A 14,692-nucleotide genomic window follows, 5' to 3' on the forward strand; every position below is an offset into this window, starting at 1 on the left:
GAACCGGCTCTTCCCCCAGGTGCCCGGGAAGAGACGGGGGGGGGCCTGCCGGTTCACCCCCCCCCCCCCCCGTTCCGCGCGGCGGCCCCGCCCACCCCCCCCCCCCCCCCGCGCGCTCCCTACCTGGCTGTCAGCGAGGTAACTGAAGACGAAGGAGGAAAGATCCTCATCGAGCAGAGAGCTGCAATCCGGCCCCGGCTCCGCCATCTTCCACCACCTCCGGCTGGGGCTGAGGCGGCACCGAGCATGCAGCAGGCGCGGCGGCGGGAGCCGGGCGGCCGGCGGGGCGGGGAGCGCCGGGGCGGAGCGCCCGCAGCCCCCGCCCGCCGGCTGCGGGAGCCGGGCACGGGGAGGGCAGCGCCAGGGAGCGGGGTGCTGAGCGCCCCGTGGGGTTTGCACACACGCGTGGGGCACCAGCACCGTCCCGCGGGGCGCGCACCCGCTCCGAGCACCGCTGGGTGCGTGTGTCCCGTGGAAGCGCCGGCGTTCAAAAGTGGGGGTGCCCCAGCACGGCCGGGTTCCGCTCCACACTCTCCAGGTCACTCCGAGTTGAGATATGCAAACGCTGGGTGCAGCGTGTCAGGCTGGGGGGGCTCACATCCAGGCTTCCCCAAGGACACACACACGCACATGCCCAGGGAACCTACTGTGAGCGGTGCCACGCACACCTTAGAGTGCCAGCCCTTAGAAGCGGAGGGACCCCGGGGCTGCCGGCATCACCGGGTGCAGCGTCAGACAGGAGGGGGCACACCCAGGCTCTGGGAGGGTTCGCCCACGGTTCCAGAGTGATGCGTGGCTCTTGCAGACACGTATGGGGCTCAAGCACCTTCCCCGGGGACAGACACTTGTCCAGAGAACTCACTTTAGGTAATGCCATACACACCCCTTAGAAGTGCCAGCTCTGGGGTACCCAGGGCTGCCAGTGTCACCGGGTGCCACTCCACGGCCCCAAGGTCACTCCAAGTTGAGATATATGAACACTGGGTGCAGTGTGTCAGACTGGGGTGTCACATCCAGGCTCTCTGGGGGTTCACCCAAGGTTGCAGAGTGCCCCGTGGTTCTTGCAGACATACATGGGATGCAAGCACCTTCCCTAGGACACACAGCTGTCCAGGGAACCCACTTTAAGCAATGCAATGCACACCTTGAAAGTGGGGTCATCCAACACCACCAGGCCCTTCTCAGATCACCTCATATTGACATGTATAAACCCTGAGTTTAATACCCAGCCTGAGTGTTGGGCTGAGGGTCACATCCAGGCTTAGTGGGTTGGGGGGACACACATCTGCAGTTGCAGAGTGTCCTGGGGGGCTTGCAGCCATGCATTGGGACACAAGCACCTTCCCCAGGGGCACTCATCCAGCCAGGGAACCCAATTTAAGCACCCCTGTGCACACCTTTAAGGTACCAGCTCTTAAAAGTGTGGGCACCCAGCACCACCAGGCACCTCTCGACAGTCCCCAGGTCACCCCATGTTGAGATACATAAACCCCGAGAGCAGCGTCTTGGGCTGAGGGCCACTTCCAGGCTTGGTGAATCTGCACTAAGTGGGGCCAGGTGACTGAGAGCAAAGAGTAACAAGGAGTGAAAGATCTTCAGATTTCCCGTGTTTTCATCTCAGCGCTCACCCTGCTGCTGCTGCGAGCATCTTGATGTCACGCACGTCATCTTTCTGTCTGGGGTTTTGAGGCGTATACTAAAAGCCCTTTCAGAAATAATTAATGACGGGCCCAAAAATCTCATGAATGTTCTATTTACTTACCCGTAGCAATTACGTGGGAAAGAGCAGGGCTTGGCACTGCAGCCTGAATTAGCTGATACACAACTGAGTGGCAACACCTGCAGCCTAATGGCTCCAGATCCTTGAATCCCCTCAGATGGTCCAGACAGGCCTGCAGGGTCATTGTAAAGAGCTGAGAGAGCAAAAGGAAGTGGAAGGATCTGGGTGGGGAGCTCTGGAAGGTGAACAGAAGGTGCTTCTTCCTCTGGTAGGAAAGGCCCACTGCCTGTCCACATTCTCACCTTGCTGTTGTTTCAAAGGCAGAGCTGTTTCCAGGCAGTCTTTAATTCCCTCTGGCCTCCCTTTGGTTCATGACATGCCGTGAACACCATGCAATGTAGCAACACTGGGTTTTCCCTGATGATCCCAAGCCTTGCACCAAAGGGAGATGTCCACAAACAGCTTGTGTTATGTCATACTGGTGAGAGCTGGGGCCAGGGCGGTTTGGCTGCCGGGATGGGACAAAGCAACTCTTCCTCATTGCTGTGCACTCTATTACTAATAACTGTTACGAAGTGCCAAAAAGTTACCCAAGGTGCTTTTCCAGCTGCCCTGCCAGCAATGAAACTTCTCTTCCCGTGGGTGAGAAGTCTGGGCCCAGAAATACATTTCCAGGATTCACAACTGCAGCTCACAGCAAGCACAGCACAGAGCACAGTGCTGGCACGGAAGGGCCAGGGAAGGAAATTGCCTTGCTCTGGGGCACATGCAGTTCCACGCCAATTAAGGCTCAAATTCCCAGTTGATTCTGCTGACCTGACCAGATGTCCATTCCCCCCATGCCTCCTTTGCAGAATATGCAAGTGATGAAAGTGACAGAGTGATGAAGATGAGCTGAGAACTAGAGGGATGTTTGCCCCATCAGGGGAAAAAGCAGGACTGGAAGGCCTCACCGCTAGTCTTTTGGGATGAATTTGTTGCACAAAAGGCGAGGTTCTCACTTGAGTATCTCATGATTTCCTTTAAACCAGCTGTACTCAAAAAGGAAGTAACAATTTGTGGGAATTACTTGTGAATGTTCATTGTAAAATCAAGTTATGCATAGCTGTGTGTTTCATAAATGCTTTTTTCTTTCTGGTCTTTGTGCAAGCACAGTTCCTCTCCCCTTGCTTTCTAACCCAAGGAGATGAGCCTTTCCCAGTCCCCAGCGGTCACAGCCTGCAGGACACCCACCCTGGCAGCAGCCACTCAGAGAATGCAGCTCACCCAGGCAGTCCCCCGGCACTGAAGAGTGTGAGGAAAGCAAAGCCCAGCCTGTGCTGCTCATTTCTCCTCTGGATAGAGATGGGTTAGGGCTTCTTCCAGCCCTGTGGGCAAAACTGGATGGGACATTGGGGTCAGGCTGCCCTTGTGCAGAGAGGGGGACAGGGGACAGCAGAGATGGAGTGAAATGGGGGCATCTTGGAGGAGTGGACTTACCACTGCTTCTGGGTTTCAGTGGAATCCCAGAGGACGAAGTACAGTTGCTCACGTGGCTGCAGGCTTATGTTAACATGCCCAACTTCAGCCCCTGACTGCCCTGGATTTTTGCACAGTCCAGGTGTTTTTCTGTGTCTTTTGGGTTTTTTCACCCACAGAATGGAGATAACATCACTTCCCTCTGCCCTGGAACTTCTGGGAGGGTTGGTTGAATAACACTCATAAAAAGGGCTTCGAAAGCACCAGGAGAGAGGTGAAGGAGGACAAGATGTTATAACTGGTGTTGTCTCCACCTCCTTAGAAGTCAGTCACGCGGCAGCCTCAGAAACATCCGCGCTAGGTAGAGATGGTGTCTGATCCACAGCACTTGAGTGCTATGGTGTGAATGGGACATCATATTCCCTGTGCACACATCCTGCTCTGCTCACAGAGCGACCGGCCGGCTTCGCCATGTGCTGCTGCTTTCCTCCTAAAGCAGACCCTGAGCTCTGTGAGCAGGGGAGCTGCCAGAGCTCCGGCTTCTGCTGCTCTCTGTATTTATGTACTCATAGTGGTGTCAGCCACAGTCGAGATGAAATAAGCCCCTGTGCCCACCCTCGCCTGCCAGCCCTGGCTGAGCTGGAGCACCCCATGACACTGCGCCGGCGCTGCAGCAACTCGATGCTAAGCCCGGAGGGGCTGGGGATAATGTTACCGAGGTAAAATATAACAGGAAAAGCTTGCAAATGTCCTTTCAAAACAACAGCGAGTGAGTAATGTCATTGGGCCAGCGGTCAGGAGGGGACAGAGTTTGAAGGTACCCTTAGCCTGCCAAAGGCCAAGCGTGGGACAGGGGCAGGAGCCAATGAGCGGCGGCTGGGCAGGAGACACCCCGCGCCGGGCAACCTCCCGCCTTCGCTCTCACGTTGCAGCTCCCTCTGTTTGTGGATGGCAAAATGTGGTAAGGACCAGGCAGTGAGAGGCAGCGGCAAATGGGGCTCCTCCGGGTGACAACATCCCCAGCCTCTGGTGGGTCCTCCCCAGCCCCCCACCATGTGACACTTTCTCCTTGGCACTAAAATTAAATGCAGCCCCAAGGAGGATTTGCGTGGTGGCCGCTCCCACTGGGGACGTGGGGGAAAGGCGCTCTGTGCTGGCAGGAGCTCTCTGAGTCAGCAGCTGGGTAAGCTGGGGGCAGTCAAAGGGGAAGGTGCCCCTGAGGCTCTCCCAGAGCCCTCCCCTAAAGAAATCTTCGTTCATGCAGGCTGCTGACTGGGGCCCCACTCCCCACGGGGCAGCAGTGGTTGGCAGTGCCATGCCCTGGGTTTCACTGAGTTTCTGTGCTTGGCTCCTTTCCACAAGCTCTGCTTTTCCTTCCCCTCAGCCCCGTTCAACACTCAGCTCAGCCTTATCCTTCACCTGAAGTCACCGAGTACAGGGACATAGTGTCACTTTTCTTCCACACTTTCTATGTCTGGTGGCTCCTCATCAGCCATGTTCACCTGGAAGCTCCTGCCTCCTCCTCCTCCTCCTCCTCCTCCTCCTCCTCCTTCTCCTCAGTTTGTGACATGAGGGCTCTGTTACGCTTACTGGTCATTCAGGACTGGACCTCTGGAAATGCTCCACTGGGTGACATGGCCCCTTTCTCCCCACAAGCCCACGTGGAAATTGCCCTTCCACTCTCAGTCTGATTTTTGCCACAGGGCTGAGGACACAGCCTCTGGGGCTGGAGCGGACCTGGGAGAAAAGAGAATGACTTCAGAGGACCAGTGGGTGCTGGCTGAGCTCCTGGCTCTGAGATCCAGCTTGTCCAGGGGGCAGGGCTGAGGATGTGCCAATTCAGAGGTTGCTGTTCCTGCTCCACCATCGCTGGGCATCATTGAGCAGCGATATTCCACTGTGCCAGCAAAGCCCCTCATGCAGTCACACATGGAAACCACAGACACTGTGCTTGTGCTGTGTCAGAGACCCCCAGTCCCCTCTCTTGAGTGCTCCTGGCAGAGGCTCCCTCCCCTCCCTGTGCCACCAACCAAGCTTGCTGCAGCTCTCTTTGCCTGGAGCAGAGACAGGCCCTTGGGCTGCTCCAGCTCTGTCAGAGGAGCCCATGGCTGGCACTGAGCGACACTCAGGATGAAGTACAAGGCTCCAGCCTGCCTGATCCTGCAGCCTGCTCATCTTCAAAACCGGCAGCCTTGCACATGCTGCGGAGCTGAAGCCTCAGAGTTATTGCAGAGAAAACCTATGAAGAGAGAAATGTGATGGCAAAGGAGCAAGAAGAGGGCTGTGGATGCGTTGTAAACAGATGGGAATTTCCCAGAGCAAACGGCAGAGGCCAGGCAGCACAGTGGAGGGTTGGGAAGGCTCCTGCGCGATGGCTCATGCTGCCCACCAGCTGTGTGGGCTGAGCAGGAGACCAGGATGCCCATTGACTCCTTATGGCGTTTTCAGTGACTCATTTGTCCATGGAAGCAGCACACCCGCAGCAGCTGAAGCAGCCTGTCCTCCTCCCCAAGCTGCTCCAGCACAGCGGGGCCAGCCGGCCCCTTCTGCCTGGGGACGAGAGCCTGGCAGCAGCCCAGGGCACTCAGCTCATCCTGTACCTCACTTCATCTAGGAGGAGGAACGTGCTGTCAGAGACCTTGCCCTGCTCTTTCTGCAGTACCTGACATCCCACGATGGAGCCCAAGCTGTTTCTGTGGCGCTGTCCCCACATACTGCCTCAGGAGCAGCCTGGCACACAGGCACCAGCCACCATCACGGGTGGGGACCACAGGGAGCTGCACCATACGACACGTGTCCCTTGTGCTTACTCCTTCACTCTGGCTGAACTCTGCTTTCCCACAGCACTGGTGGCTCTCACACTGCACTGATGGCGTCTGTCACAGCCCATCCATGTCACCCCACTGGCCTCTTGCTGGCCCGCCTGCCTCGTCCCTGCCTGACAAGCTGCCTCTCGTCCTGGTAGTACTGCTTGGGCTTCCTTCACTGCCCATCCCTGCCTGGCAGGGTATCTCCTCAATCCCCATCTTCCTACTGCCAGCTACTCCTCTGCTCTGCTCCCTGGGAGAAGCAAGGGGCAGGGGAAGGCCGGCTGGGACCCAGTCTGACCTCATCCTCCTCTGCTCACCCTGGCTACGAGCAGGGCGACTCCTCCTGCCTCTCCCTGGGGGCTGCTCAGAGTCTGGGTGCATCTCTTCCTCTTTCTGTTGAACTGCCTCATCCTGGAGACATGCCATGATCATCAGAGCAGGTCCTGATCCCCCTGCACCAGCAGAGCTGTCCAAGGGGGTGAGCAGTGAAGGGAGACGCTTTGAATGTCCAGCACTGCTGAGCAAGGACTTGCTGTTCCTCAAGCAACCGTTGCTGGCAGGGATGTCTGTGGGCATCTCCCTGTCTCATGACTGCCAGCCTGCCAGGCTGGCCCTGTCTGTCCCCGGGCCCTTATCCTGCAGCACCCTCTCCTCACCACCCTTGCTGTCCTCACCAGCTCTCCTCTGAGCATCTGCCATGGTAACTGGACATCACTGTCCCCACCTACCGCACCCCTGGCTGGGCACCAGTGTTGGGAAGGGGCTGATGGTCAGGTCCTGGCACCTCCTGACCACAGGCACTGGTATTAGAGCAGAAACCCCTTCACAGGTGTTACTGCCTTGGCAGGCTGGTGAACAAAGCCACCCACAGGACTTTGGGGAGTGGGGGTCTGGGGGTTCAGTGGGGCTGTATGCGGGGCTGCAGCAGGCACTGGTGCATCTCCCAGCCCCGTGCAGACACCACTCTGCTGCTCCGCAGCACCTCAGCACTGTGTCTCTGGGCAGGAGACACTTCAGCTCCAGCCAGCGCTATAAATAAACCCACGTTCTTTTATCCCATCAAATAGGTTCTCATTGATTTTACCTATTCCTCCTCCCCCTGTATCCCTTTGGTGTGTGAAGTCAGCTGTGGAGGAGCTTGGGGAGCCACCAGCTTGGTGGGGAAAATGCCACCCCCTCCAGCCCCTCTTCCCAGGAATAGCTGCTCTCCCCTGGTTTTCACTCTCTGAAAAGGCGGCACCACTGCAGGAGAAGAAATGAAGCTCCCCGGTGGAAGTTTGCTGGCTAATTATTTATTAATCTCCTGACAGTGCAATCTCCAGCAGCTAGGCAGCCTCTGAGCCCCACACCGTGGGAAGGGGGATGAGGAGGGTGGAGAGCTCTCCTGGTGGGGCTTTCTTGCTGTGGCTGAGGAGCTCAGGGTGAGCCGACACATCACATCTGTCTCTGGCTGCTCTGGTTGCAGTTTTACCACATAAGAGGTAAGGGTGGCCCATCCCAGGAACCCTGGAAACTGCTGAGGGCTAATCCCAGGGTGGTCCCTCGTCCCTTGAGGGTGATGTCAGCTGGGGGGCTCAGGCCCCCCAGCCCTGGCAGTGCGTGGATGCTGAGTTGCTGCGAGCAGCTCTTCTGCACACAGGAGCTCCCCGTGCAGGGATGGCAACAGAAATAATGCAGCAAATCACAGCTCACACAGTCTTCCTAGCACTTGAAAGCATCTCGAGAGCTTAAAAAGCTGCAAGATGCTCTTATTCCCATCATCTCCCCGCTCCCCTTGCCTTGTGCTTTGGGCCCCCCTTCCCGGGGGCTGGGGGGGGGGTATCAATTTCCCAGGCAACGGGTGCCCGTTTGAGCACGGTGAGCGCTGCCCGCACCGTGCGGGAGGCAGGGCGGCCGCGTGCTGCCCGCCGGAGCGGGCTCCGGGTGACTCATCTCCATGCAGTATGCAATTACCACGGCAAGTGCAGGCCCCTGCTGTTCCGCACAGGTATCTGTGTCAGCCAGGGCTATTTCCAGCTCTCTCCGCACTCCCGGCTCCGCGGAGAGGTAAGGAACACAGCCGCCTCGCTCCTCCGCCTGCCACAGGGACGGGCGCGAGATTCCCAGGAGCGGGGAGCCAGGGGGATTGGATATTGCATCCAAACACCCGAATTGCACAACTGGGGGGGGGGAGGAGAGAGCGGTGTGGCATTGCCCACGCGTTCCATGTATTTAAGGGCGCAGGCACAGCCCCGGCCCGGCCGGAGATGAGGGAGCGATGCGGCCGCGCTGCGCAGTGCCCGTCGCAGCGGCTCCGCGCCAGGCGGGCAGGATTTAGAGCCGTTATTATTAGCGGTGCTGGTAGCGCTAGAAAAGAAGCAGCAGGGATGGGATAAAGCAGAGTTTGAAAAATGCTCTGGCCTGGAAAGGCAGGGGAGGGAACCAGGATAAAAGGAGCGCAGCAAAGTGCGGCAGCGCCTTCCCCCTTCCCTGATGGAGCAGATAACTGCAAGCTCCGTGGGTCAGCGGCTCTGTCCCTCGTTCTGTACATTGAATGCCCGCCATCCCCCGTCAAGCTGCGCTCAGAGAGTGAGATTTTTGGATCCCCAAAATGTTTGCCTAAGATTTTGCTCATTACTTTTCCCGCTGGTTGCTGCGAGCGGGTAGCAGGGGAAAGCTCAGGGGTCGAGCACATCTTGGACAAGCTCCAAGCAAGGGCTCCAGCCCTCCAGCCTCAAGCCTGGATCATGGCAGGGGTTTACCCCTGGGGCTGGCCCACCAGGGCAGCAGATGCAGCCCAGTCCCTATGGAAGGCTCTGTGCCTCAACCTCCTGCCTTTGCCTGACATGTGCCCACCAAAGCCAGGCCTGGGAGCATATGAGGCCACAGCCAGATCTTTCACCAGGGTGGGCTGTGCCCCTGCAGATCAGGTACTAGACTGCAAGAGGCATTGAGTGCCTTCGTCCTTCTCACACCCCTCAGCAGAGCCCTTGACATGAGAGAGAGAACTGCTATAGTATTTTGCTGGAAAAATCACATTAATCATCCTCAGCACCACCTCCCTGGCCTTTGTCACAGTTTGGTGCCCCAGCACCAGCTTTAAAAGCATTATTTATTTTTAATAAAAGCTGATCTACAGAGTGACGTTACCGGGGATGATAAAAATAAAAATGCAGTGGTTGTCACAACTGTCAGCATCCCTGGGAATGGGGTCTGGCAGTGCCCGGCTGCACTCCCCTCCAGCCTGTGCTGCTGCATGGGCAGGGGAGGAAGCAGCTGGCAGCATGTGGCTTGGGCAGCCTCTGTGCCAGGGAAAGCAGCTCCTACTTTTTATTTTAATACAGAGGCGCACTTCTTCAGTATACTCGTAATTTTCTAAATGTTTAGTAACTTTAATTTCATTTACTGCATGATTAAATGAGCAAATATGACATACACAAATGTTGGGAAGCAAATTAGTTTATTAAGTCCCTTCATTAAAAGAACTATGTATTATTAAAATATGTGTTACAATGTGCTGATATCATATTAGCAACAATAATAAGAAATCCTGTTTATCCATATGAAACTAGATTTTCAGGGCATGGATCCGGCAGCATGCACCAAGTCATAGCATGGCTGAGGCCATAAACCACAGTGCCTGGTGGCATCCCCATTTGCCCAGGGAGCCGTGGAGGGTCACGGGGCAGCATTCCATATTCCAAGCTGGTGGACAAGCTGAGATCTTCATCCCGAGGTAGTCCATGGAAAAGTCTGCCTCTATTCCCACAGCAGTGTCCCATCAGGCAGGGGGAGCAGGAAGTATGCAGGAAGCAAGCAGGAAGCATACCTCGCTCACTTCCTGAGCTTCTCTTCTCCTTCCATCGCTCTTCCTTTTGGCAGATGGGAACAAAGCTTGACTGGAGGCCCCAGGAAGAGCCCATCCCAACTCCTGCACATCCCTACTGCTGTGACTCTGCCTGCTTTGGCTGGCTCCACTTGTTTCTCTGCTGGGCAGGGACGGGGCTCCTCTCAAGCTTGGGTTTCTCCCTGTGTTTTCCAAACCAACTTTATCCACAGAGCCCCATGAGCGATGGGATTTGAATGCTGCCTGGCCGAAGCAGAGCACAGCCATGGGGAACAAAACAAAACCAGCATTCACAGGCGGTCATTTAAATTCCCAGCAGCTGTTCCCTCCCAGCACACTCATGTCTGCCCTCCTTTGCTGTCCCCAGGCACTTTCAGAGACTTTTTCCCTGGGTGCTATGGGTGCTGGTCTTCCAGCAAGTTCACCCATGACCAGCATCCTTCCTCCTCCTCCTCCTCCTCCTGCCTGATAAAAATAAGCATCTGGTGGGGCAGCAGCTGGGAGTCTGCATCCACCAGGGCTTCAGCACCTCAAGGTGCCTCCTCCCTGCCCCGGTGCAGTGCGTCATGTAGGGTCATCCAGCTGCTCTCCCCTGGAACCCCTCGTGCTCACTGGCACCCCCGACCTCTACACCAGTTCTCAGTGCCCCACAGCTGCCTCCCTGGCTCCAGCTCATTCCCATTTCCTCATGATGGTGCCTGGCCCCCTGAGGCTGAGCCATGCTGTGGGGGTGGCTGCCCAACCTGTCTCCAGCACCTCACCACACTGCTTCAGTGGGAGAACTCCCCGGGGCAGGGGTGCAGGCTGGCGTGCACCCTGGGATACAGGGAGAACCCAGTGGGATGGGGCTTCAGGCCAGACTTAGCCACAGGAGCCTGAGCAGGAGCTCAGCGGAGCCTTTCAGCCCCAAGCACAGCTCACATGAGGAAGAAATTGCTCTCGCACATGTTTAGGTCTGGTTGGGTTTAACCCCAGTCCTGCCTTGCTGTGGGGGCCCAGCCACAAGCAGGCAGCGACACGCTGGGCCCGGCAGCAGGAGCCAGCACAAGGCAGCTCCCAGCCGGAGACTGGCAGCTGCTCTGAAGAGCTGGTGGTGAAATGCTGCCTGCAGCCCCATTACGGCTGCGAGCGCAAATGAGTTTAGTGGCCTCAATTTAATTCCCATTTGTACATGGTGGAAAAAAAAGAAAAAGTGGAAGAAGAGCGAAATCCCGGACTGGCTGGGATGGGGATGCGCCAGCCGCAGCCACGTGGGAGGCACGAGCTCCAGGGATGTGCTGAGCCCTGGGCAGAGGGTGCTGTGCTGGCAGGAGGGATGGGTGCCACAGGGGGATGAGAGCGACACGTTGCTCCTGATGGATGTGCCTAGTTCATGTAGCTGGAGCCCATCAGCACCAGGCACAGGGCTCCTGTGTCCCAGCAGGAAACCCAGACCTATGGCAAGTGTCTGGGCTGCTGGGGGCCAAGCCAAGCCCCGTGGGGTGAATGCCTATGTCTCCCTCCTCTCCTCACCCCAGGATGTGTGTGGGGCTGGAGCAAACCTGGCCGAGGGAAGGCTGGCAGAGGAGAGGTGCCATGTAAAGCCCCCAGGAGCCAGGGCTCTGATTTCAAAAAATAAAGTGAGGTTTTCATCTGCATTTGCTTAGTGAGTTAATGACTTTATTTCTGATTTGATGCTCTTGTCCCTGATGACTCAGGCACGAAAAGGGTGAGCTGATAAGAGCAAAGAGGCCCAGCCGGAGGGATGCTGGTGGCTGCTCGGTGCCTGGTGTCCCCCACCTGGATCCCTTCCAGGGGATTCCAGAAATGCTATCAACTTTGGGAGCAGGACAGGGAGGGCAGCAGCTCGGGGTGGTGAAAGCAGCAGCAGCAGCAGCCATCCCCGATAAGAGATGGGCTCTGCCCCTTTATGGCTGTGGTGAAGGCACAGAAGCACAAGGTATTCTATACTTGGTGTGACCTGCCCCAGTCATGCTGTACCTCCCCCACGTCCTGTTCTGGGAGGAACAAACCTCTCTGATGGGGAAGATGGGAGACATTCTCCTTCCTGCCACCCCCAGCTGAAACCTCTATGCCCACCCCTTGCCCCTGGGTGACTGCTGAGGCCTGGTAGGCAGCTGGGAATACCCCCAGCCTGGGGGAGTTAATCAGTCCCAGAGCAACCCAGCCTCTCCCAGCTCCATTTCTCCATCATGAGAATAAAAACAGATGTGTTTTGGCTGAGTGAGCTGGTTTAGATTGGGAGGGCAATCCCAACCCCACTGCACCCAGTTCCCCCCAGCCTTAAGAAGGGCAAAAGGCACTTTTTCTTTGGTGAGAAGGAGGTTTCTCCTCTCCCCATCCCTTGCTTCCAAGTTTGTCAGTCCCACACAGATGTGAGCAGAGCTCTCTGCATTTGGAGGGTTAACATCTCAGCTCTTCCAAATAAATAGAAAATGACCCAGTTTCTTTATTTTTCTCTTTTCCCAAAGTCCACGAACCCAAAAAATGAGATGGCAAGTGGAAACCACAAATAGATTTCATGTATCCTGGCAGAGCTGGGAGATAAAAAGCAGGGAAAAGGACTCATGCCTCCCCTGCTCAGATCTGGGTACGGTGCAGCACGTCCTCCATGGGGTTAGCTTTCCTGGGCCAAAGAAGCAGAAGAGGCTTTGGGTCTGATCTCACCTCAAATCCTCATCCCTGGGGGTCCAGGCTGTTCCCAGGCGGGGTGGGAGCTTCCCCAGCACTGCTCCCATCTGCCTTGCTCCAAGTATTAAGGTGAGCAGCAGAACGTGCCCAGCCTTCAACTATTCCTATCACGTCCCATCTGGAGACAGAAATCTGCCTGCTGGCTTTACAATTAAAATTGAAATGATTTGATTATGGGGCTTCATTAGTAAAAACAAACACCAGGCAGCCTCCCTCCCTTTCCCCCCCCATCCCCGCCCAGCCGTTCCTCCCAGGGGCTGTTTTAGGTAAATCCCAGCCAGGATGCGGCTGGGCACACAAAAGGCTTTGCGTCTGCAGCTTGTACCTATAGTCGGGTGCAGCCCAAAGAATGCAAATTTTAGACCCACAAATCCTCTCCTTTGGGTAGAGATGCAGGAACAGCCTTGGGTTGACAGCTTGATAACTGCACGGACTGCCTGGCAGCCGGCACAGCGAGGGCTGGAGTGGCAGCAGGGTATTTTCCAGCCCCTCTGGATGCTTACAGACATTACCAGGGGTCTCCCCCAAACCTTGGGGCTCCTGATTTGCACTTTGACTCCATTCCTTTGGTTCTGTGAGTCTTTTCAATGGAACCATTTGCATCTTCACACCAACCTGGACCTGCCATTGCTGGATCTGTTTTTCTTCCCCGCAGCTGGCTCATCCCACGGGAAGGGCTGGGCCGGCACAGAGCAGGCTGCCCGTGGTGTATGCAGATGCTCAGAGTCCCTAAAGCATTGGCAGTTCTGGGGGAAGTAATTCAATTAACACTAGGGGCGTTGGGAACAGGCTGTGCAGGCTGGGAGAGGAGGAATGCTAATGAAGGAGGGCTTGGGAATGCTGCTGGGTTAGAGTGCACTCGCCTGGCTGCTCCCAGTGACTGGTTTTCTCCAGTAGCGACAGGACAAGGGGGAATGGTTTCAAACTGAAAGAGAGTAGAGTTAGATTACCTATTAAGAAGAAATTCTTCCCTGTGAGGGTGGTGAGGCCCTGGCACACATTGCCCAGAGAAGGTGTGGCTGCCCCATCCCTGGAAGCGTTCAAGGCCAGGTTAGATGGGGCTTGGAGTAACCTGGTCTCGTGGAAGGTGTCCTTGATCATGGCAGATGATCTTTAAGCTTCCTTCCAACCCAGGACATTCTATGATTCCATGATTCTATGGGATGGCTCTGGCAGTGGGGATGTGAGGCGGGAATGAGGCAGCCTTTCTGCCTCACATGCCTGATATGAGGAGAGGGCCTTGGAATGGCTCTTGACTCTGAGTTGGTGGCCCATTTGAGGGGAGCTGTGGCCATGGGTATCTATCCCCTTTGCTGGGCTGGGCAACAGGACAGGGCAGCTGTCACAGGGGCTGGAGGGAAGGCATGAGAATACTCTGCACCTCCTCCCCACCACACTCATTCCTTACCTCCTGTGGCCTCTGGAAAGCCCTGAGGTGCTCTCCAGCCAGCAGAGTGACCTTGGGGACAAGACAAGCCCTCAGAGATCTGCCTTTTGCTGCCACAGCAGATGAAGCCCTTGTGCCATGGGGCCAAGGAAGCCCCAGGGGAAAGGCTGCATTGCCTCAGGACCACCAGCTTGAGATCCTGCCTGGGGTCCCCCCGGGTCACGGTGGGGCAGGGGCAGGGGGTAGGGACTGGATGAGCTATTTGTGATGGATAGTGTTGCCTGGCTGTTCCAGCTGACTCATGTCAGGACCCGGCTGGCTTCCCAAAGGCGTGAAGCCTCCCCCAGACGGGTGGCACTGCAGACAGGGCAGGCGGCTTCAGGACATGGGTTATAAAGTTACACCAAAGAAAGAGCAGCTCCAGGCGGGATGCTCCTCTCCCTGGCCATGTGCCATCTGCCTGCCCGGCCTCAGCTCAGCCTCTGGGGATGCTCCAGCTCCATTCCTCATGCAGGAGCCTGGATGCAGCCCAAGGATAGTGGGGCCTGGTTGCCAGGATGTGCTCTAATAGTGGGGTCTGACTCTGGGAATGTGATCTGATAGGGGGGTTTGGCTGCAGGAATGTGCTCCAACAGCTGAGCTGAGCTACAGGTGGGAGGCAGTGGGGCCAGACCCCTGGGCAAGTGTCACCAAGCCGGTGGCACTAACAACATTGATGTCCTACCCAGGCTTGCCTTGTGGGCTAAATCTTAAACCAGATCAAGGGTTTAACTTTATCAGTGGCTGGGAAAACGTGGCAC

General features: G+C 56.6%; 1 protein-coding gene across 1 annotated transcript in view; it reads right to left on the reverse strand.

The window, feature by feature from the left end:
* PPARGC1B (PPARG coactivator 1 beta) overlaps positions 1–260 on the reverse strand; it is a 50,382-nt gene extending 50,122 nt beyond the window's left edge. The window contains exon 1 of the mRNA XM_027682695.1: positions 124–260. Coding sequence (XP_027538496.1) covers positions 124–207 — 84 coding nt within the window. The 5' untranslated portion in view covers positions 208–260. The remainder of the gene's footprint in view (positions 1–123) is intronic.
* Positions 261–14,692: the final 14,432 nt, after the last annotated feature.

This window comes from Neopelma chrysocephalum, unplaced genomic scaffold (genome assembly GCF_003984885.1).
Source record: "Neopelma chrysocephalum unplaced genomic scaffold, ASM398488v2 Primary Assembly neopelma1_63, whole genome shotgun sequence".
Taxonomy (NCBI): Eukaryota; Metazoa; Chordata; class Aves; order Passeriformes; family Pipridae; genus Neopelma; species Neopelma chrysocephalum.